Genomic DNA, 24,093 nt, shown 5'->3' on the forward strand with positions numbered 1-24,093 from the left:
GGCAGATAGAGGGGAGCAAGGGGAGAAAAAAAAAGAAGGCAAAGACCAAGGGAACATGGGAGAGGGAGAAGGAAGGAGCCGGAGCGAGGGAGCATGTGTGAAAGTCGCAGTGAGAGAAGGGGCCTCTTTGATTCCCCTGCCTCATACCAGACAGTGTCTAGACTGCAGCAATTATTGTCAGCTCAGAACACCCAGGCATTGCCATTTCAGCTGAAAGGGAGCTTAACAAAGAGCAAGGAAGAAAAAAACCTACCCTGCCGGCACAGAGCTGGTCTCCCTCCAGCACAAGGGGCTCTTCGGAGGGTCCTCCATCACCCCAAGCCCCCAGTCCCAGGTGCCCTCACAGTGGGGGGAGCAAAGAGTTTGCTTGGAGCGAGGTGGCCACGGTGTGTGAGCAGTTCCTGGCCCAACCCCGGGGTCTTTGGCTGGTTTTGGGGTGCACCCACTGAGCTCAGCTGTCCCTGCAAGCCCAGGTTATGGGGTGCAGGGCTGGGAGACCCCCGGGGAGGTTGGAGGTGGCCCAGCAGAGGGGCAGCTTCCCCAGCGGGCAGCATTCAGCTGTGAGTGCCCACGGAGCTGCTCCCCAGGCCAACAGCAGATGGTCAGACAGACACCTCAGCGTCACCACGGAGCCTGGGGGATGAACATGCCTCCTCTGAGCAACGGGGATGTGGCCATCGAGCTGGGCACCTTCCCCTGCTTGGGGACCCTGATGCACGCTGCTCCAGCAGCTCTTCAGCTCCCCTGGGGGTCAGGAAATGATGGGAGGTCACATGTGTAAAAATCACAGCGATAAAAACCATCCCTCCTCTCCTCCATCCTGTTACCTCACCACCACCACCGGAGGAGTTACCCCTTCCCCTCTCAAGCCCTTTGCCCTCTGAAGGGCTTTTGTGCCTTTGGAGGTCTGGGATGCGGCCGAGCCTCGCAGGAGGGAATTAACGCCCAGCGCTGGCAGAGAGTCAGGAATTCCTGCCATCCGCTGGAAACACCCGCCCCGTGCCCACCCCGGCTCTGGTGAGAGCCAGCTCCAAATACCGCGGAGGGGAAGAGGTCAGGAGGAGAGCTCGTGTGCCCTGTCTCTACCATACCCATAGTTTTGGAGGTGGTGATGATCCCACCCCACTGTCCATGGGGCTGCCCTGCACATGAGCCCCTTTGGGCTCATCCCCAGCACCACCCACCTTCAAACTTTGGGTGCAAAGAGCAGCAGGGCCAAGTGACCTTCCCCACTGGCGGATGGCACCAGGGACTGGCCCCACAGAGGCTCAGGACCAATCTGCTGGGGAAGGTGGCTGATCCCTGCAGATGCCAGAGCACAGCTCAGGTTTAATTAGCACTTTTAATGCTTGGAAAGGAGGCGCCAGGGAGTACTCAGCGGGTTGGACATGTTTTCCTCACTAGTGGTCCGGGCTGGCAACAGGGAAGCTTCCCCAGGTCCAGCTTGATCAATGATGCCCTGGGGTCTAAGACATGGGAAATAGCCTTGGCAAGCCCTGTTTGGACCCCTCAGAGCAGGGGCATCTCTGCCAAAAGGGGGTTTTGCATTAGAGCCAAACAGTTGGCATGTTCTGCCAGCGTGGGATGCAGTTTGAGAGGTGCCTGACCCCACGCTAGCTCAGCTGAGCTGTTTGTCCTTGTCCCTTCTCTGTCTTTGGGGAACAACATCCACTTTCTGGCCAGGTCCCATCATGTCTGCTAAACCAAGGACTACTCCCTTGGGTACATGGCACTGATGTTGCTGTGTGGATGAAATCAGCCCCACTCAGGATCTGACAGACCAGAGGAGATGGCAGCAGAAGTCCCACAAAGGACCAGGATGGCAAAACTTGCCTTTTGTGAGGGACTTGTCGCCTGGTTTACCTTGGTTGGCCATGGCGTGTCTGAAGAGATGATGCTGTTTCCTGGTGAGGATCACAGTTCCTATCACCATCCCATTGCAGCAGTGCCCTCAGCTCCCAGCACCACGGTGCTGAGCTCCCTCACATGCTGTTGCAGTAGCATCACTTCTGCGTCTCGGGTACAGGGTCTCCAGCTCTGGCAAGGCCCTGCACCCAGGGTTTGCAATGCTCCAGCATTGGAGGATGCTGAGCTTCCAACAAGTGTGGGTGCTGCAGAGAAATAAAATACATAAAATACTTGGGATGAGCAGTGGTGAGTCTTCATCTTGTGAGCTTGGGACATAAAGTCTTTGACATTCACAGGGAACTTTTGGGCAGCCTGCCCTGACCCAGGGGACCATGAAGAGGACCTGCAACATGACATGGTGGGCTTGGGGAAGTGTTTCCCCAAAGATCTGCCAACTGCAGGGCTTTGAAACTACCACCCCAGGGCCCTGTACCACAGACCAAACCCAGCCATGGAATGCAGTGGGGCTGCCACTGAGGCCTCCCTGAAGTTCTCTGATGCTGGACTCCCACCAAAGCGTGGTGAGGCAGTGCAGGAAGGAGGACCTTGTCTTCTCCATGATACCTCCAGTGTCCCTCTCTGGCCTATCTTCCAGAGCAACTTGGGGGGCCCCAGCTCCCCACAGTGCCCCTGTGAGACCCAACCCTGCAGAGATGCAGCCCCCAAAGCCTCTAAGACGTGCCCATTGCCAGGCCCTTTCTGAGTCCCCCAGCTCTGAACCAGCCATGGTCCCAAGCTCCCAAGCAGCAGGGAGAGGAGGGATCCGGGAAGCCACAGCCACCGGTGTACGTGCCCTGTTTGTGTGCGAGGGAAACCGGCCGCATCCTGCTCCCCGAGCCCGCAGACTTGTGCCGGGAGAGGATGGAGCTGGTGAAGGCACAGGGGGCAGCCGGGGCTCTGCGGGCACAGCCAGGCCTGGCCCCGCTGCTTCCCATCCCTGCCACCGCACCAGGACCATGCGGGGACGCACGGGTCCATCCCCGCACCACGCAGGACCCTTTCTCGCCTTCTCAACCCTGTGCGAATCGCTCTGCAAATGCCAATTGCCTGTTTTCCAGTTCCTGCAGATTTACCCCTCCTCCCCCCACCCTGATCCCCCCCCCCCCCTTTTCCTTCCTTTCTTCTTCCTGGGTTAAAAATAATCAAGTTTCTGGGAAGCGCAGCCCCTGCTGCGCCTGCCTCCCTGCACTCGCGCCCCGGAGAATAGCTCCGCTCCCGGCTCTGCTCCGGCCCCTCCTCGCTGCTCTCTCCTTCCTCCTCCCCACCCCCTACAGGGATCTGACTAATATGCTCGGGCTCTGCTTGCCAGCTCAGCGGGAAAGGAATTTAACCATTGCCTGGCCTGGAGGGAACGAGCGGAGAGACCGGACGTTCCCCCCCTAAAGAGAGGAGAGACTCTTTCTCCATCACCCAGCACCCCTGGGCTGGGTCCCTGCATGGCCACGCTCCCCTGGGTGCTGGCCAGAGGGTGATGGAGGAGGAGGAAGGATGTGTGGTGCCAGCACCCCATGGTAGTGGCAGTCCCAGCCCTGAGCCCCTCGTGGGTGCAGTAAGCCCTGTGGGCTCCCTCGGAGGTGTCCTGCCTTCCCTTAGCCCACGCAAGGTGAAACGCAGCACCCCAGGTACAGTGGTCCCCGTGGGTTGGCTCATGGGAGCAACTCATCCAGCCATGGATGCTCCCTGGGCACCCTGCAACTCACCACAGGCCTCAGCGCAGGGTGAAGGTGGGAGCTGGGTACCACAAGATGCTGCTTGGGGGTCATGATGCTGCTCGGGGGGTGCAGTGGGACCCACAGCTCCAGCCCCACAGCCCTGAGGAGCACGAGGAGAGCCCTGGACATGGGGATTTGTGGCTCAGCCCTGCTGCAGTGCAGTTCTGGCAGGAGCCAGCAGCCCTCTGCCGAGTGCTGGGACTCAGCTTCTTCTTCATCACAGTGGGTAGGAAGCTGCAAGCAAAAGCAATGTCACACGTGGGTAACAAGCAAAAGCTTCTCTGTCCCCCACAGCTAAACCCAGTGCTAAAAAAGCTGGTGTTTGTGCAGACCCCCTGCGCTCCCCTCCCTTTGCCAGCCAGGCTCTGATTTAGCAGCACAGAAGGAGCTGGAGCCATGGCTCTGTTTTACAGCAGGACAAGCAAAGTATAAAGCTTTGACCAAGGTTATCCCAGAAAGGCTGTGGCAGAGGTAAGAGCCGACCCCCCCTCCCCAAGGCGTCAGCTCACTGGTGTATTGCAGCATCTCCTGTTCTGCCACAAACTCCCCCTGAAATCTCCTGCAAGGCCAGGAATCCTAAGCCCAGCACCCCAAGAGGCACTGCTGAGCTCAGCTAACCCCTGTGCTGACTGGCTCAGCTCTGTGCCAAGGCACAAACCATCCCAAAGGAGGATACTACCTTCTTGGAGCCCGCTGCTGGGCAAGCTGTAACCCCGGGCCCTGTGGAGATGGGTCTGGGGAGGATGAAAGGGCACCAGGCATGAAGCAGGGACTGGGAGAGCACAGGAAAGCTGCATCCAAGGGTGACCCTTTAGCTGCTGGGATGCTCCATAGAGTGGGGTCCAACATACGCCAGGAGAAAGGGGTTGTGCTGGCAAGAAGGAATCTGAAAGAGGAAGATGTCTCCTCTCCAAATCCTCCCTTAAATGGCAGTTCTGCTGGGAAATAGGATGGAGCTCAGTGTTTGTTTTCTCTGCAGGACCTGAGCGCGGCTCAGCCTGGGACTGCAGAGTGAGGCTGGGCTCCGGGCTGACACAGCCCCGGCTCGGCTCTCACGAACATCCCTCCAGAGCCATTGCTGGGGGTGCAAGAGAGGAGGGGAATAAGCATCCAGCTCACTCCCATCTCAGCTTTCTACCCTGGTTACAGGGCTCGAGGCAGCAGGATGGGTGCATGGGGGAGCTGTGAGCCCTTCCTGTGCACCAGGAGATGCACAGCAGAGCCTCTCTGGCCCCTCACAGCCGACGGTCATGGGATGAAGCAAGTGATGGCAGGACAGAGGCAGAAGCCGGGGCAGGGCCAGGCTCAGTCAGAGCAAGGACACTCTTGTTTGCTCCCCCATCCTAAATCCCCCGATGCCTTGGAGCTCCTCCCAGCCCTGCCAGCCCCACGGGCCCTGCAGCAACCTCAGCAGCCAGGAAATGCTGGGATTGAGAAACTGCAGGCAGCAGGATGAGACATGAGCCAGCGCAAGCAGGATGTGACTCGGGGGTGACTGGGACCGCCGCAATGGTGTCACCAGGAAGCGGTACCTGGGGCCCATCCTGTACCCTCCCTCTCATGCTCCTCATGGCCAAGTCCCAGCTCGCCACCCAAGACAGCAGGTCCCGTTTGTGTTCCACCACCTAAATCCTCTGTTAACAGCAGAGCCCTGTCTTCTCCCTCCATCCACGATAGGGTTTTGCTTTCCTGCCCTTCCCAGGGCTGTTCCTGTCACCACAGCGCCCCAGCCTCATCACCCATCTGTGTGGCAAACCTGGTATTGCCCAAGGATTTTTCAGCACAGACTGGATAGCAGTGGTGGGAGGTTTGGGGTGAAGGAGAGCTCAGACACTGGGTAGACCTTCCCCTTGTCCTGCTTCACATCAGCCGCTGTAGCACTGCAGGAAAGGAGAAAGGAGAGGATGAAGGAGAAACAGAGAAAAAACCACAACAACAACAAAACAACAGAAGCAATTTTTGGCCTGTCCTCTCCGTGTGCCATGGTCCCTGATGGGCTCCAGCACATCCTCACATTTCATAGCTCCAGCATGGCCAAGGAAATCCAACTGAACAGCCACTGCTGCAACACTGCCTGCTTGGGAGGAGAGATCAAACCCCAAGCACAAGCCATAGCACTCAATCTATTAAAAGCAAGAAGGAATGAGTTAAGAACCCCCCTGCCACCCTAAAATGCATTAAACCCATTAAAACCCAAAGACCCTGATGGGCAAGACTGGACACAGAGTCACTGGCTTTGTGGCAGTTCAACCCCAGCTTCAGCTCACCCTGGTATGAGAGCAGAGGAGTCAGTATTGTGCTGATCCATCAAGCAAGAGGACTCATGTTACTGGTCCAGTGAGGTCCTGAGGGTGCTCAGAGCCACCCCACGCTGCTGCAGGGCATGGGACAGCTTTGCAGAAGGGGTATGTCCCTTTCCTTTGCAGGGGAATGGCTCACACAAGTGTCACAAAAAGCCAGTGCTCAGCAAAGAGCTTTAGCTGGGTTAGTGCCCTTCCAGCCAAGGAATTCAACTCAATTCCCAACACTCGGGCTCACCAGCCATCCCTCCACACGAGGAATTATTTGCCCCAGATGAGGAAAACCGGAGCAACAAGGAGATGGATCCAGCAGTTGAATCTAGTAAAGCCCAAAGTTGGATGAGCTGCTTCCTTGCTGTGGGGCAGGACACCAGGGAGATGTGGGGCTGTGGGGCAGAGCCCAGGACACCCAACCCACTGCAGCCCCTGGTAGCTAAGGGCCTCCCCCATCCTTATGGAAAGACATATGATGGAAAGGACCCTGTTACACAAACAGCTCTGACCCTGCCCACCAGGCAACAGAATCTCAAGGGCTCCAAGATGCTGCAGTTCTCCTTTTCCATCTCTCTGCACAGGCAGGTCAGCAAAGCACAAGGACGCGTTCCCAGAGTACAGAAAGCTCCAGAGCTTGGTTGGGAGAGAGGAATGGGAATTCAGGAATGCAGTTTAGCCTGGAGGCCAGGGGATCCTCCTGGGACATATACCTCTGGACCCAGGAGGATGCAGGAGCAACCAACCACATCACAGCAACTCCCTCAAGCATCACAGTTGCTCTCTGGGTAACACACTATCTCCAGTGTGGGGCCAAACCTTTATCCTCCATCCATGATCCAGGAGAGCCTCTATTGCCCAGAAAACATGAGATGTTTTTCTATGGCCAGCTCTAACCCTGGCATGGAGGCATCAGATGTGGGGCTGAAAGGGGCTTGTGCTGTGCTCTACTCACTGGGTGCCTCCCATCTGAGAGCTGACAGAGATTGTGTTTGCTTGGCTTTGAGGAATAGTGGATTTATCACCAACTGGAAGATTCAGAAAGGCTGAATCATCCTGAAACTCAGGGTGAAGCTGAAAAAGTGTCTCAAGTGAAAAAGAGAAATACCTATGTTGGGCAGGGGAGGAGGATTTGAAGATCTCAAACCACCTTATTCCACCACTCACAGGATAATTGTTGTATTTGGGCATTTTCTAAAAGAATCTTTTTGATTTTACCATTCCCCAAAATCTATATTTTTCAGTTCAAAAAGCGATCCCCATGTAAAAGAAGAGACCTCATTAAAATCAGGCAACCCCCAAATATAACAAACCAAAACCCTTTCAAACATTCTGGCTTTACCCAGCACAACCACTTACACCGGTCTGGGGTATATTATGGAATCTTTTTTGACATTATTTTCCATTTTGCCAGAAATCACTTCCTAAATCCCTCTTCTGGGTTGACATCATCCAATTCCCACACTCAAAATGTTCCCTTTGTGCACCAGCCAACACTCTCCATTCATTTTCCCAGCAACATGGTACTCCACCAATGGACCAGACCCACTGGAGTAACTACCTCCTCCAAGAAGCATGAGCACTTTGGTTCACCTTGCTCACAGAGCTCTGAGCATCCCTCACAGGACCCTCACCCAACCTCCAAACCCTGGTTATTGAGGGAGATTTAAGCCTCCTTAATAACTCAACAACCCAACAGCCACCTCTACTTTTACATTGGAGGGGAAACAGAGTCTCTTCTCAGGAGACCTGCTTTCCAACCCAACCCAATTCCATCCAATCCAATCTGACTCAACCCAACCCAACTTTCTCCTTGCCACCACTCATAGCTCCCAGTCTCCATCCCCATCACCCAGACCGGGTGGCATCATGCCCAACTCCAAGCTCACCATACAGCCATAGGAAGAGGGATTTACCACCCCAAAAGAGCAGGTTTCCCTAAGGCTGCCGCAGCGGAGGTTGGAGGGGGGGTGTCAGACAAAGAGATGCCGGGCTGCACTTCCAGCCCCTGCGCCTGGCTGCGGAGACAAGCAGCAGCAGGACTGTGCTCTGCAACCCCAGGCAAAGAGATGGAACCCCAGGAAAGTAGCAAACAAGTTGAGGTGTAAATGCGGGCTGTATCCACGGCACTTGAGCGCGGTTCGTTATCTCTGCTTACACTGGAGCCGGTGGAGCCGGGTTTGAGAGAGGAGCAGAAATCTCAGCAATTAAAGATATGTCGTGTCAAAAAACCTCTAAACTGATTAAAGTTGAAGGCTCCGTTTTCTTCTTTTCATCAGAGAACGGAATCAAAACCTGCCTGGAAAGACGCACTCCCCCCGTTCCCAGCGCTCCGAAGGCAGCGCCTGCATCCGTCCTGCTGTGTCCCTGCATTTTAATTACCACCTTATTAATATTCATGAGACTAGGCACTCAAGGGGGATTGCAGTCTGTCATTCTCTCTCTCTTTCTCTTTTCCCCCCCTTTCCAACCTCTCTCGGCTGAATCCATAGGTTTTTTTCCCTTCCCCTTCCCAACAGTTGGCGTGCAGCAGAGCTGTGCGGCCGCGTGTCCGTGTGGCCCCGAAGGCGAGGAGCATGCAAGGGGCTGCAGGGAGGTTGCTGGTGGTGGTGGCAGGACATGGGGTGAGGATGGGTTGGTTGACGTGGGGTTGCCCCCATCACACGGGGTGGTTCCAGCATCCGCAGACAGAACTGTCACACGCTTGGGGTGTGATTCCGGCACAAGAGCAGAGTGGCCGGTTGGGAGCAGGAGAGCTGGAGCACATGGGAATGGGCATGTGAGGAGTGGGTGCAGATAGGGGGTACATCTGCATGTGCTCACGCTTGTGTGCATAACTCCTGGTAGCAGTATCACTGCTGAGTGATGGGTGATGGTGTAGGACCTGCATGAGAAGAGCATGGCCATGCAGAATGGCACTGGGGAAATGCAGATGCTCTCAACCTCCATCCCACCAGCTCCCCTTGGGGACTGAGCACCCTGCACCCCAGTTCACCCTGCACCCCAGCTCACCATGCTTGGGCAAAAGCAGCCACTGACAACACCACGGCACGGCCAAGAGGCCACCAGGTAGGTCCCTGATGGAGCCACAGCCTTGGCCATCAGGGTGAAGTGGGACCTAAGGGGTCTTGCATGCATCCAGCAAGGGGGTGAAACACCTCCCTGGCTGTGCCCCCTTTACTGGTGCAGTTTGATGGCTGGGCAAATTGGATCCCATTTGTTTTCTCAGGTCCATGGTGCTGGCATGCCCTGGGAGGAGAGAGGGCAGAACGCCTGGCTGGAGGGCACACAGAGGGAATGGGCTGGTGGTGGAGCTGAAGGTAAATCGATTTTCTCATTCTTAAGTTGAGCAATGTGAGGTTTGCCTGTTCCTCGCTGCCATGAAGCGCTTAACCCTTTCTGTAGTCATTACTGAAAGCAGTGGCCACATGGGCAGCAAGCAGAGAGCTTGTGGGGCTTTGCAAACCCTGCTCCTCCCTCACTGGAGGAAGCCAGAGGAGGGGCCAGGCTGTCCCCTCCCAGGTCCCTGTCCCTATCCCTCCCCAAGGGACATCACTGGGGTGATGCAGAGCCCGGCTGCAGGCAGTGGGCAGGTTCCCACATCACCCTACACTGCTCAAAGCCATTGGCAAAGGGTTTTCCCCATCCCAAAAACCACCAGTTGCAGGCTGGAACCCACCTCCATTCTTCAGGCAGCCGCAGCCAGACCACAGTCCCACCTTCCCCCAGCATCCTCCCCTTGGCTAATGCCACCCAAAGCACCACCAAGTAGCCCGAAGCCCCTTTGTGGACGGATGCTGCAGCCCAGAGCGCTGCCTCCCCATCACCAACCACCTGCAAGCAACCTGTCAAGAGACACTCCAACTCGGCGGCTCCCCAACGCCCCACTTGCTCAGCTCCACAAATATTTGAATTAAGGTCCCCTGGGGAGCCGCAGTCACAGAGTAACTGATTTCTCCTCCTTCATTATATCTCTGTGTAATTTACCGAGGGACGGCGGCGTGTGCCTCCGTTCCAGCGAATTCCCAGCAGGACTCCCGAGAGCTCACAAATCAGGCAAAGGCAAGGCATTAGAATATGAAAGGTGAGGCTGGGCTCTCCACCAAGACTCATCCTGCTCTTCCCCGGCTCTGCCAGCCCTGAATTGTGTTTTATTTCCGCCTGCTGCCTCCTGTGCGAGCGGGGAGGTCATGGGTTGGGGACGGGCCACGGGGCTGTGTCCCTGGATCTATCTCCAGCTCCTGCTCCCTTCCTAGGCAAGAAGGGGAAAAGGGTCCCCTCCCTCTTGGCAGCATCTCAAAGAGATGCCAAGGTAGCTGATGCAGCAAAGGTTTCCAAGTGAAACCATGCCACCTGGCCCTAAAATCTGACTCTCCTTCACCTGGATAAGTAGCCTGTGCCTCAGTTTCCACATCTACAGAAAAGAGTAGTCACTCCTTCCATTTACTAATTTAAGAACCCCCAACACTTAGATGTTGGAGGTCTGTAAAAGACGACCAGCATTATGGATCCATCTGTGCTGTATCTCCAGCAAGGAGGAGCTGGAGGACAAGTTTGCCAGCGTAGCTCTATAGTTACCAGAGCGAGCTCAAAGAGTCGCCAAGGAGAAAGAGAAGAAACGTGAAAAAATGAGGAATTTGGACCAAGGATGCACAACTGAGCTGCTTGGTGCTGTTACACAAGATGTGAGGAGGTCTTCAACAGACCCACCTCAGTCCAAACCCAACCCAACCCATGACCAACCACCACATATCAGCCCTGCATTGAGGTGCCAGGGTGAGAGCAGGTTACCCCAAGAGTGGGATAACAGGATGACTGGACCTCTCACAGGTCTTTGCAGCATCTATGGGCTGGGTAGGGGTTGCCCCTCTCCAAACCCACCAGCCCTGGCCACCACAGGGGCAATGACAGTGGAGCAAATCACCGGCCAGGCTCGGCCGCAGCGAGCTCTGTTCCAGCCACGCTGCAAACAGCGGAGGGCAACATTTTGCTTCCTGGAAACCCAGAGAAAGAAGTGTTTTTGCTGAAGAGCTGCAGCTCTCAGGCAACCTGCAATGGAGATTTCAGAAAACTGGGTGTTCCCCCTTCCACCTCCTCTGCGAAGACAAAGACTTGGCAGATGGTGGTGGTGCTTCACAGGGCTTCTGCGAGGCTTTGCTTTGGGAGATGGGTGCATGAACCCGTGCTCTTACGCTTCACTTTAGAGGTACAAGCAATGTGAAATCTGCCCATCCCCAAATCCACCCATCCTTGGGCTACCTCAACTTCTCGAGCCCTTTGCACGGGCTGACTTAAAGACCTGGGACTGCTCAGCCTTTAACAAAGAGCTCCTGTCTCCCCAGCCTTTGCCAGTCTTGGAGTTAAATAGGCTGCGCTGAAACCAAACCAAACAAAGCCCCTGCAAAGCAGCTCCAAATCCCCATCCCCTTCCCAGTGCTCTGGATTTCCCCCCTGAGCCCGGGCACAACGCTCCCTGACGCACTATGGCTCACTCCCTGCTCTAAAAGGTGAGCGTGATGCGCTGAAGCAGTGAGGTTGTGTTCACTCCGATGCTTCTTGCTGCTGGGCATGCATGGGAGGCAATGAAGGGTATTTTGGGAGGGGAAGTTGCTCCCGCCTCTGCCTGCAATACCCCTGCTTCAGTGGATTTGCTCTGGGCTCCAGCCGGTGCCATGAATCCCTCTGGAGTAGCTCCGGAGCAGCCCTCATGGCCACCACATGGCTTTCCCAAGCATGGGGACCCCGATGGGACCTTTCCAAACACGCTGCTCAACCCCACCCCATTCACCTCCCATTTTGGGGGGCAGCTCCCCATCACCGGGCACTGAGCCCTCCTCCCCCTGGCATTACAGCTCCCGGTTTGGGGAAGCAGGGAGGTGATGGCAAACAGGGGGTCTCCATCAACCACGGAGGAGGGAGTTTTGGCCATGCCAAAAACGCTGACTCCTGCATCCTAGGGGGGGTCTCTGTGCACGCAGCACTGATCAAAGCACCGAGCACAGCCCGGGGCTGGGGGGAGGCAGGCGGCGGGAGATGAAACGGAGCAAAAGTTCCCTGGGTTCGGACGCGGGAGTTGGAAAGGATTCGACGGCAGCTTGGAAAAGGAGGAGGAGAGGGCCGGGAGCAGCAGCGTTCAGCAGAAAGGAATGTCCTGATGGGACGGCAGGCTGAACACTGGCCAGGACCCCCCCCCCCCCCCCCGCTCCTTCCCAAGGCTGTTTAAAAGCCCCGGACCTCTCCAAGCCCTTTAATTGGTGCTTTAAAAAACTTCCTTGTTCCTTGACGCTGCGAGGTTTGCGTTTCATGCCCAAAATGACTCAATTCCCCCCTTCCCCCCCCCAATGAAAAGAAAAATCCCCTTTGAAAGGTTTGCTCGAAGCCAGCTCCATCCCCTCCCCACCAGCCCCAGTAGCCCCCAGCCCTCACCCCACCAGCCTCTTGTGTGTATTCTTGTTCTCCCCTAATAATCCACATCCCAGCTGCCTCCCTCTGCTTTCACCCTCCTCCTCCCTGCCTCTCTCGCTCCCTCTTTCTCTCTCCTCCCCCCTTCCTCCCCCTTTCCATAACTCAAAAGCTTGTCAGGCTGGTTCCAGACTGCTGGCGCCAGGCTTCACTCCAGGAAAAAAATAAAGCAAAAGAGAAAGGCATGCAAGGCAAAACAGCCCCGCCACATGAACACACATCAAACCAGCCCTTTATCTCCCCGGAATGCTCTCCCCGCTGCAGAGCTCCCTACCCCGGCCCAACAGCCGTGCTCTCCCCATCCCTGTCACCCCAATGCAGCCCACCAGGCTGCGAGCCCGCCCGCCCCGGCACAGGAAAGCGAAGGAGCAAATACAAGATCTATTATTTATCAGTGTTATCAATTATTTAGGGCCCCGGCGCAGGGAAGGGGTGGGGAGAGGAGGCCGTGGCACAGGCAGCTTTTACCCCGGCAATCAGGCGAGGGGTTCCTGCCTGCATCCACCTCCCCGCTGCCCCTGGCTCCTGCCTGCCAGTGGGGAGGTGATGGGGTGTCTGCAGCATCATCCCTTGCATCCCACCACGCTGGGATGGGGTTGTTTCTTACCCTGACCCTTCCTGCCTTCAACAGAGCTGGGTGGAAGCAGTGAGCCTGATACCCACCTCCAGGAGCATCCCAGTCCTGGAGGCATCAGACCTGGTGCCCTGCACCACCCCACACTGAGGGTCAGGGTTCTCATGTGGGGACCCAACAGTCTATCTCCTCACCCATGGGACCGGTCAGCCCGCAGTAATGCACATTTTAGCATCACTACCCACTTTCCCAGGCATTTCCAACAGTGCTCTCCTGGTTTGCCGGTGCACACCTCCATGCCACCCTCTTCCCACAGCCTGGAGGATGCACCACACTGCTCATCGCCACCCTCAAACAGCAACGGTGGCCTGTGCAGGGCTCTGAAGCCCTGAGTCACCCTCACATCCAGCCAACCCTTGTGGAGCTGTGTCAGCACAAGGCAGGAGGCAAACATCCATAGCTCTTCCACCTCATGGAGCTTTCAGGTCAGTCTTGACCCCAAAAGATCAAACCCAACATTCTGAACCCAGCCCGGGCAGCGGGATGAAGATCACACCAGACTACACAGCCCCTTCCAGCTCTGTTTTCTCTTGGATTTGGGAGCAAACGCCATGCTACCATCTTTGTGATGCTGCTGGCAGAGGGTCCTGGTCACCAAGCGCGTGACATCTCACTGCACGGTGCCGATGGGCACGGGTTTGTCCTGGGGCCGCTGCTACAAGCGCGCAGATGGCTACCGCAGCCTCCCCTGTCAGCGGCAGCTCGCACTGAGGAGCTGCAGTGGGAACGTGTGATGAGGTGGGTGTGCTAAGAAGATTCTTTTTTGGCAGACTTGGAGATGACTTTATTGCTCACAAGTTCTCGAGTCATGGCTGAGTAACACACTCATCACATGGCTGAAACAAAAAATAGCCCTCACCCCGGCACTAAACAAACAGCATGGACAAAAGGGGTTTGCTTTGCTCCCCTTCGCCGCGCCGGCTTTGTGTGGTTGGGGGTTTGCAGGCAGCAAACCTGCCTATGAGCCTGATAGTTTGGGCAGAGAGATGGGCAGCAGCTCCCACCAGACATGCACACAAGCACCAGCCATGTCCCGAGACCTCCCTTCGCAGCTGATGGGTTCTGTACCTGAGGCAGAGCAGCAGCATCCACTCCAATGGGATCTCTGGGAAACAGCTTTAATCTGGATGGCTGAATTCAGCCCTCTGCAGACTCTCACACAGCATGACCTCAGCCTGCCGTGGCCTCAAGTGTTTTCATCTAAGGACCAGGAGTTCTGTCCTGTGGTGCCACATCCCCAGCCAAGCAGTGTGAAAGCTCCTGGGCTGGGTCAGGCGAGACCCTCAGATACCACCAAGGATAACTTTCTGCAATGCAGTTAGTGGTTTGGATGCCAAGAGGGTGCAGAGAGCTGTGTTATCTAAGGACAGAAGTGTCCCCACTTCCAGTGCCTTCAACTCTGAGAAACCTGTAGCTGCTCTTGAAAAGCAACCAATGGATTTCTAACCTGGAAGGAAAACCACTGTCCTCTGCTCCAACCAATGCAATAGTGGCTGATCAAATCCCTGCAGCAATTCAGAGCAATCAAAAGGTACCAACAACCTCCTAAGCCCATGGGTGCAAAGAAAGTGTTCTCCTCTTTCCCAGGTAGGGAAATGAATGTGATGAAAGACAAAGTGACTTCCCCAGGGTCACCTGGGGAATGTTGCTGGAAAGCTGGATACAGACCCCAGGACCTGAGGTTTGTGCTGTCTGACTCCCACGTCCTCACATCCATCCTGACCTATCCCTGCGTCAACCACAGCCCCACAGACCCCTCAGAGCACTGATAAACGTCCCTCCACTGCAGAGAGAAGAAGGTTGGGAGCATGAACCCCTCCAGATGTTGGCTTTTGGGTGCCAACAGCTCCAAAAGCTCCTCTCCAGCCCCAAAGGAAGACCTCAACTGGGATGGAAAAACCTTTCCCTTGAGTAAAGAAAGAATAGGAGCAGCTCTCTGCCTTTTACTGTCCCAGTTCTCCCATAGTGAAGGCAAAGGACAGATGAGAGCTAGTTGGAAGAAGAGGGAAACAACTGAAATTATTAAACCCATTCCACGTTAATGGGTTCAAAAGGGATGTTTTTGTAAATTTTCTACTACATTTTCCTTTTTTTTTTCCCTTTTGAAAAACAACATTCCAGAAAAAACAGCCCTTACGGTTGCTGTTCCTCCTCCTGAAAGAGCAGATCTTGGAGAGGAAAGCAGGGTGGCTTAGCGAAGGGAGAAACTTCACCGAAGATTGAGGGGGGAAGAGCAGAAGGCCAGGAGGAACCCTTCATTTGGAAATGTCACAGGCAGCTTTGCGAGGAAGAGAAAAATCCCATTATGTGGAGAATGCTACACAAAACTTTGTGTTTTTTAAAGGCCGTGTGTGTTTTTTCCAGCTAAAAATAAAACTCCCCATGCAGAAAAGAAAGGCAGCAAACCCAAGGGTGCCCAAAGGGACAGCAGCCACCCCGGCATGGCTTGTGCTGCTCCTCGACAGGCAGCCCTGAGCATGGGGACACCACCAGTTCTCGTTGCATGCCAGGAACATGGAAAGGACTTGGAAGGACAGGATCTGCCCTGTGCTGCCTTTAAGCAAGCCCAGGGAGCCGGGGTGGCTCACACAGCGGTGGATCTGCAGTGAGCCAGAGCTGGCCATCACCAGATTTGGGCCATTTCCTTGCATCCATCTCCTGGTAAATGGGGATGCAGATGCCCAAGAGCATCCCCTGTGGATGCTCAGTGGCTCCTGGCTGACCTCCAGAGCTGCCCCACTGGGTGCATTTGCTGCAATCCCTCTGGGAGCCCTGCTCTGCTGGGGATAGCCGTGACCTGGTCCATTCCCCCAGCTCATCCTGGGGGAAAAGTGGGAAGCAGCACTGCCGCTGGGGCAGAGCACACACATGCTGCAGCCAGTCCCAGCTGTATCCTCTTCCCATTTCCCTTCCATGCGTGCAGCCGGGCTCCCCTCCCCGCTGAGGTCAGCTCCGGCTATTCTCTCCTCTGTTTCCCCTGCTCCTGCCATGCACTTCCCGTCTTCCTTTGATATTTCACCTTCACTGCGTCATTCCCGTGAGCCGTTTGGGGGCTTGGGTTGACGTGGACGTGCTGTTCCCTGCTGGTGTTAGAGCCGAGCCAGGGCCAAGCTTTGCCGTTGGGGACCACTTGTGGCAGGGAGCACATGGAAGAACCCTGCTTGCACATATAAGTGTTCAGCTGAGCAAGCATGAGCCCCAAAGCTGAGCTTTCAGCCCCAAAGCTGAGCTTGCACCAACAGGCTTGAGCAGCATGAGAGTAAGAGGGGGAGAAAAGCCATGGAAAATAATGAGGAGCTGAAGGAAACAAAGGCTGGGTGAAACAGGGAGTGTTTCAAGCACAGGGAGATGGACAAATCCAGCAGTGCTGGGCTTAACCAAGGCTGAGCAGGACCTGGAGCTGGCCTGGGTCAGGCAGAGGAGCTATGTGCCATCACTGCCCTAACGCCACTGAATCAAGGGAACTCCAGCATCCCACGTAGGGGCAGATCTATCCCAAGCATTACAGACTGGCCACCCCAGCACCCACTCAGCTGACACGGGGAGCAGCAGTACCACAACACAAGCGATATCCCCAGTGGGGTTTGGGAGCCAGCAGCTTCCTTGTGCTCCCACAAAGGGCCAGGGAATACAGTGTGGAAGAGCACAGCTGGGCTCAGGTGGAGTGACCACCATGCTCACACACACCCCATTTTGGCCAATGGTCCTTTCCACCGAGGAGCCACAATGCTGAGCAGCAAACATCCCCAGCACTGCTCCGTGTGGCACCCGGCCAAGCTGTGAACAAAAGAGGACTGAAAGGAGAGCACTGCATTAACTCCATGTGGATCTGCCTCAACGGGCTCCAGCGAGGAGCATCGTCCACCCCACCACGACACAGCCCTGGCCCATAGCACCGGCAGCACGTGGCACTCACCCATCAGGGCAGCCATGGTGACGGGGTCACTTGGAGCCGCCCGGACCCACGGCATTCCCAGGACACCGCTCCAGCTCTTTGCCACCGACAGCCGGTGACCTCCCGGACACAGGCTGCAGCCGAGCCGTGTCAGTGAGATGAGATGCCACATGCAGGGGCTGCTCCCTGCGGCTTTAGGGGGAATCTCCTGACATGAGAGCCTGGCAGAGGGGCCTGACCCCTGGTTATAGATTTCTGCCTGTTTGGATGGCGGTCACTGACAAATGCTTACGATTACATTGCTTTGGAGGAGCACAAGCTCATAGAGATGAGAGAGCTGAGGGAAGCGCTGCAGGCTGCTTCCCCACCCAGCCAGTCCAGGTCACATCCCTCCCTGCTCCAGGGATCACAAACGGTCCCATCCTGCTCTGTAGATGGTTCCAATGAAGGTGCTACAGGGGTATGGGTGAGATCTCAAGTGCTTGTTTTGCCAACTGGCTTTAAAGCTTCCCCATCCCCTCGCACTGCATCACCTCTGCCACTGCTAGGGAAGGACTAGGATATGCCCAAGCTCTACCATCCTACATCCTTTCCAAGCAGTAAGCTCTCACATGGTCGTGGATGTGCTCCCAAACCACCATAGCCAGCATTCGCTGCTTAAAGTCTCTGTTAGACAGCATCTGTAGGGGGAAAAAACCCTCAATGCCCTGTCCACCCCTCTTTTGGCTTGTGGATGCTCAGGATAGGATTGATGCCTTCAAACACCGCACAGCCACCTCTCAGCGTGGACCTTGGGGGTCCTTCAGGAGCGAGGAGGGAGCTGAGAGATGAAAGATGTAGGAGAAAATAGTCCACGATGGGAGCTCACAATGGCTTGTGGACTTGGCAGCCCTGGTAACCCCAACCCAGCTCTGGGTGGTGATGGTCCCCAACCCATTGCAGGGGGCAGCAGCAAACAGGCACCATTTTGTGTTTTCAGGCTCAAAAATAGAGTGTTCAAGTGAGTCACAGGGATTTTTGGCCCTCTCCTGGAGGCCTTACATTCATTCCTTCTTCCTCTCCTTTGTCCTTTTTGATAACCTGAAATATTAGTCAGATGGACTAAATCTGCAGGTTTTACTCACCACCTTCAAAGGAAAATATGACTAAATAATACACTCAAACGGCATGGCCAACCCCAAGCATTCAGAGCTCCTAAAGACTTCCAGACCCTGGGAAAATCAGGGAACAGCCCTTAAAATAATGAGATTTGCAAGGAAAAAAATAGAAAGAAAGAAAAAAGAAAGGAGACGAGTGGCTCGCTTTTATCTCCCCATTGGGTTTGAGCCTGTAGGCCACTCTGGCATCACACTGCTAAGCTCGTCTCTGCAACCACGAGGTAAGAAACCCTAAAACCAGCAAACCCCCCTTCCAGCACACTGCAATTACACAGCTTCAAGTAAAAGAAGGAAAGAAGGAAATGCAGAGAGATCTCAAGAGGTTTGGAGGAGCTCTCACAGGACCAAGAGGAGCACCAGTGGGCAATGCAGAGTGAGCGGTGCCCCTCTCCACCGTGGGGTGATGGGGAGCTGGGGACGTGGGTTGTGAGTGTGGCCATGGTGCGTGGCTGGGTTGCTCTTGGCAATCAAGGACAGTCCTAGGAAAGGGAAAAGACTTCCAGCACATCTCAGCAGTTTCTCTCCAATCCCAAAGGAAGCGTGTTTATCATAAGCCATTTTCTGCATAAATGGCCCTTTCCTGCTGTTTCCCACAAACGCAGGCTCGAGGAGCCCAACCCACAGCTTCCTACATGGATGCACAGAGCTCAACCTTGAGCAAGAGGCCAAAGACATCCCCAAAATCCTGCTTAGAGCCCACCCAGCTCTCCCAAAGCAGAGATTCTTACATCCCTCCCCAACAGCTCTTGCACCAACCTCCAAATGCTTCAACACAGCGCTTTCCCTTCAGGGGTCTCATAACCCTCTGAAACCTCAGGGCTGTTCATCCTCCACATGTGCCCCAGAAGGAAGCACGACCCCAATCCACTGCTCAATACACACAAGGAGCTTGCTCAAAGACCCTTGAGCTCACAGATAAACCAGTCTTCAGCCCCCAAAGGACTGGTGTGCAAGGGGAACAGCAGAGATGGAGACAGTCAAGGTGACCTAAAGGTGATGGAAACAGGTCCCTGTTCACACCAGAAGGACATGGAGGTCCCCTGAAAGGCCCATGCAGCAATGCTTTGGGTGCTGCAGGACAGAGCTGTGGTGCTGCAGAACCAGCACTGCCAGGGGCAAGGACTGAGATGGGGTCCTCCCTCTAACCCCCCCAGTTCTGCAGCCCAGCACAGGGTCCCACCAGCCTATAGATGTCTGGAGGGGTCCCTGCCTGCACTGCCACTGGTTCCATTGCCACCCCTCCTCAGCCACATCATCTTGGCTGGGGCAGGCTGAGCCTGCACAACATGCTCCCCAATCGCATCCAGCACTTCCAGCAACAAAACCACTTGAAGACCGTGACCATGGTGGTGAAACCCACAGTGCACGCGGCCCAACCATCCCCAGAGGAGCCATTGCCCTGTACTCCAAAGCCAAGCAGCCCATGGACGTTGCATGACAAGCTGTTGTCCTTAAGTTTACAGCAGGGAGGATTGGGAAAGGCTCTGTTTGAAGCTGCTCTGGGGCTGGAGGCAGAGGGACTGCAGCGCTCTGGAACTGGAAATGGGCAGGACACAGTTAACGCCTGGTTTCTCGTGCAGGATCAGGAGGAACTTGGCTTCAGATTTCAAGTGTGGGATGTTGCAAGAGGACAAGGAGCCCTGAACCCCAGCGCCACGCGCTCCCCACGGCTCAGCTCGGCTGTGGGGAGCACACCACGATGCGCCCCACTCCACGGAGCGCAGGAGCCTTCATCCCGGTGCACAGCGCATCGCCATCAAAGGACGGTGCCACCGCACCAAGAGACACACCGAGGCCACACCAGCTCCACGGTGGCAACTTAATACACGGCAGCAAGGGCCCTGTGCATGGCGTGGGGCTGGGGGCTTCGCACCACCCTGCTCCCCTGCTCTTGAAAGCAAATACAAAGGCTGGGCTCCCCCAGCCCTGGCTGATGCTCGACCTCTCCGTTGTCCTCGCTGCACGCCTGTCCCAGTTCCAGCAGCCGGTTGCTACAGCAACTGAGCTCTGACTAATCATTTGCGCAATGACCTTTTTTCCCCCCAGAGAGAGGGAGGGAGGGAGATGGAGAGGAGGGAGGGAAGGAGGGGAGGAGAGGCGAAGCGAGCCGAGGTTAGCAAGAAAAAGCAGACAGGGAGAATGTGGGGGGTGGGTTTTTTTTTCTAGGCGATGCAAGATTTTGGAAGGGGGATAGAGGGGGGGGATGCGGGTGGTGGGATGGGGGGAGGAAAAGGAGTGTGGAATGGGGGGACACTGGTGTCCCCCCTCCTGGCTTTGTGCTTAAAAAGGATGGATGGGGGCAAAGCCGGCTGCCAGCGGGCAAAGCGCCTCGCTGGGACCATGTCCATGGGCGAGGGGAGGGGATGATGACTCCAATGGGGCTGACACCACAGCTCTCCTCCTCCTCACCCCACGCTGATCCCGGCCACCCCGAAGGGCCAAAAGTCAGGAATTTGGCTCTGCCCCACCACCGAGCGCCTGCAAAGGGCTGGTGAGCCCTGGGTCAGCCTGGATTGAGAGCACAGAACCCCAGCAGCGGGTGGTGACTGGGGGAGCTGCACCAGGATGAGCTAAAACACCCCATGTCAGCGTTAGAGCAATGGGGGGCACGGCCGGGCTCTGCTGGGCCGGGAGAACCAGCACGAGAAGGAAGCCGAGCCCAGCTCCAGTGGCTCTGATGGTGTTACTGGGAGGGCTCCGCTCCCATCTCTGCTGCCTTCAGCTGTGCAAGACCAGGGTCGGGTCTGGCTCCAGCTCCAGAACAGTGTAAATAATGCAAGAGCCTCTTTCTGCACCGCTCGGAGGAGCACATGTGAGACCACATCATACTGCCTCGGTAGGGCAAAAGAGTGTAGGGGTTGCACATTGCTCCTCACACTTAGAAAACAGAACTGGTGGAACCAAAAACAGTGGCAAGGAGGGTCCTGCTCACCAAGGGGTGGATGGTTGCACTGCCAGTCCCAAGCTTTCATGGTAAAAGGAGTTGGGCTGTTCTCCAGTTGGATCAGAAAACACTCACATCTGACCTTGACCAACCACAAAGTACTAAAGGCAGCTGAGATGGACAATAACGGAGATCCCTGGTGACCAAGAGCAGAAGTCCATGGAGTGACACAGAAGAAAAGGAAGTTTGAAGAAAACAAAATGGTTTTGTGGATAGATATTCCACAACAGAGCCTGGCAAACTGCAGCACTGGTGTGTGAACTGAAGGAGAAGGAGGACTTGCTGTGACTTAACAAGCAAACCAAAGAACAAGCTATATCCTGAATGGTGCTGAGCACACATTCTCCACATGCAACTCCTGCTGACACATGCTGGAGCTCAGGAAAGGGAGGTCTCATTGGATAAGACAAAATCTCATTCGAAGAGACATAATGGTGGCCTTGGCTCCGTCCTTGCCCTGTCTTTCTACACCAAAGACAGACCCTTTCCTTAAGGCAGCTCAGACAAAAATCTTTGCTCCAAAAGGTCCTAAAGCCAACCCTCCTCTTGCAGCTCACCACGCTTCCCTCTGCCCATCAAAACAATGCAAAGGGCAGAACATTCCTAGCAGGCATTCCCACTGCAGCTACTTTGTGCAGCTAGGAAATGTAAAGCAAGGCTCGCAAAATCATCTGCGTTTTATTTAAGGCATATAAAGGAGAGGCCGAGTTGTGAGGAATACTGCACCCAACATATTCCCTTATCAGCATGACTTGGCACCTACAGAAATTCCCACTGCAGCATCTGATCCCGAACTTGGAGAGACCCACAGGAGGGTTTGCATCGAGCCCATGGCAGTGCCTACACTACACAGGGCACTGCAGGCAGCCACAGCTCGCTCTGCTTGAGCGGATCAAAGCTATGTCAAGCCCAATGTAATAAGTGCTGCTGCATGGCAAGATACCTTAAATCAGGCTTGGCACTACATAGCCACGGTCACAGGGCTTTGCAGATGCAGCCCAAGCTCCGATCCACCTTGTAGATGAAGCCAGGGCTGCAGTGAGCCTCAAACACAGCGTGGAGGAATAAAACTCCTTTCCACCTCTTTTCGGTTAAATCACTGCAGCTCGCACAGCTCCACCAAGGACAATTATTTCCAGCGTGTGCCGTGCATGAACGCTGCAAGCAAGAGAGAGCTGGAGTTTCATCATAGCCCCGCTTTGTGTGCAGAGCTGAGAGGGAGCGAAAACAGAGAGGAGAAAAAACCACACACATAAAAAAAGGAACTTGGAACTGGAGGGCCCCCCCCGGCCTCACCCTGATCCCAAGGAGGCTCCGCTCTGCTCTTGCTCAACCCGACACCGGGAATGAGGAAGCGGAGTAGACAGGCGGGGGAGGCGGAGGAACGGTCAAACTGAAGACAAACAGCCTCCGAGCCGGGCAGCTTGGAAAGCTCCAGGAGCAACAGGGCATGGGAGCAAGGGAGCGGAGCTGGAGCCCGCTCCCCATTCCTCGCCCCAGAGGATGCTCTGGGGTTTGATAACCTGAGTCCAGGTCCTAAAGGAGATGGTGTCCAGCGTGGAGATGTGCCAAGCCCAGATCTCGTGTGCCCAGATGATGGCACATGGGGATGGCAAAGCCCTCGCTGGGCAGAGCCGTGCCGGGCGCAGGCAGCCAGCGCTGCCCCTGGCTGGCATAGAGCAGCTTCCAGCAGCTCACAGCTCTGCAACACCAGCAACCACAGCACCACATCGGCTCCTAACAGGAGTTCACATAAGGAGTTCATCCCAACCAGGGGTGAGATGTTCCAGGCACAGTTCCACATGCCCAGGGCTGGTCCTTTCCCATCCCAACACCCCTCATCCAGGAATCACACACCTTACCTCTACTTGCCCCATGTGCCAATGGCCACTGTCACCTTCCCCGTCCTTCTGTCCCCATCTATGCACAGGAGGAGTCTCTCCTCCTCCTCCTCATGCCGTGGTGGAGGAAGAAATCCAGCTGATGGGAGCACAGCATCTGCACAGCCCCCCAAGACCCCAATGTGATACTCTCTTACTGATTTGCCCTTCTATCTCAGTAGGCTATTAAAGTGGTACCTTGATCTCATCTCTCTTACAGCAAAGGACATTGTAGCAAAGACATGAAGAGACGTGCCCGAGGCCAAGAAGGACAGAGAACCAGGCAGGGGAGTTGGTTGTATTGCTTAAATGTCTTTATGACAAGCAATATTGGCTGTACCCCAGCGGTGAGGGATGGTCTGACGACTGCAACCGATCAGTTCAGGATGACCCCTCAGTGCAAAGAGGTTGCAGGGTGGTTGCACCAGGGATACAGGCACTGTGCATCTTCCCAGCCAGCCCAGGATCCCACCCAGCTTGTAACCCTCCCACCATGCAACACAGCCAGCCCACAAGGCACAAGGACCTGGGAAGAAACATGGCTTACATGGAAAGGAGTGAACATACAAGGTTGGGGATGCATCAGGTTAACCTCTGTTAAACCCACATATTGAATTCCCCACATGAAATATCCCTAGAGGGGTTCATATTAGTGTAACTCAGAAGAAGATCAGAAACAATGGCCCCTAAGGCAAACCCCACTCCCAGCCTTGAATCTCTCTGGGTCCACCAGCAAACCAAGACACCAGGATGGGTCCTCTCAACTGCCTGGTTCCTGGAGGTTCACACCAGTGATGGAGCAGTTTGGGGGCCACCACAGCCCCCTGAACAAATGCTACCCCAGCTGCCCACTTCCCCAGCACCCCGAGGTGAGGGGAGCCAAAGCAGGAGGGAAATGAGAGGTTCCCTTCTCAGGATGGGAAGGGCCATTGCTGGGGTTGATGAAACCCATCCCAAGGGAAAGAGTTTGCTGCTTCCCAAGAGAAGTGGCAAACCCCAAGGGAGGGAGAGCTGGACTGGCCCTTCGGGAGTGCCAGGAGGCAATAAACTTAGAGAGGGACTAGACAGGAGGGGGAAAACCCAGTAAATGCTGGGGAAGATGGAGCAACCCTGGAAGGGAAGATTCAGTGCCAAAACCCAGGGAGCTGCGCCTGCCTGGATCGCGGAGGGGAAGGCGGGTTTGTTTGTATTTCCAACTTGGCTGGAAAAC

At 55.5% G+C, this 24,093-nt stretch overlaps 1 protein-coding gene across 2 annotated transcripts; it reads right to left on the reverse strand.

The window, feature by feature from the left end:
* Positions 1-634: 634 nt before the first annotated feature.
* Positions 635-2,936, reverse strand: LOC115617061. Of its 2 annotated transcripts, none has more exons than XM_030507114.1 (2): positions 1,864-2,936; positions 635-744 (listed from the first exon to the last, which is right to left on the reverse strand). In XM_030507114.1, the coding sequence occupies exon 1, from the start codon at positions 2,864-2,866 to the stop codon at positions 1,952-1,954; it is 915 nt and encodes a 304-aa protein (XP_030362974.1). In that variant the 5' UTR covers positions 2,867-2,936; the 3' UTR covers positions 635-744; positions 1,864-1,951. The 2 variants fall into 2 exon arrangements, with proteins under 2 accessions (XP_030362974.1, XP_030362973.1); XM_030507113.1 differs by lacking the exon at positions 635-744 and adding an exon at positions 1,329-1,466.
* Between the last annotated feature and the right edge of the window lie 21,157 nt (positions 2,937-24,093).

Source organism: Strigops habroptila, chromosome 15 (assembly GCF_004027225.2).
Source record: "Strigops habroptila isolate Jane chromosome 15, bStrHab1.2.pri, whole genome shotgun sequence".
NCBI classification, from domain to species: domain Eukaryota; kingdom Metazoa; phylum Chordata; class Aves; order Psittaciformes; family Psittacidae; genus Strigops; species Strigops habroptila.

What these genes read in the sequence shown, in the direction of transcription:
- LOC115617061 (XM_030507114.1), bottom strand. Translation starts at nt 2,866, where the DNA reads ATGGTCCTGGTGCGGTGGCAGGGATGGGAAGCAGCGGGGCCAGGCCTG.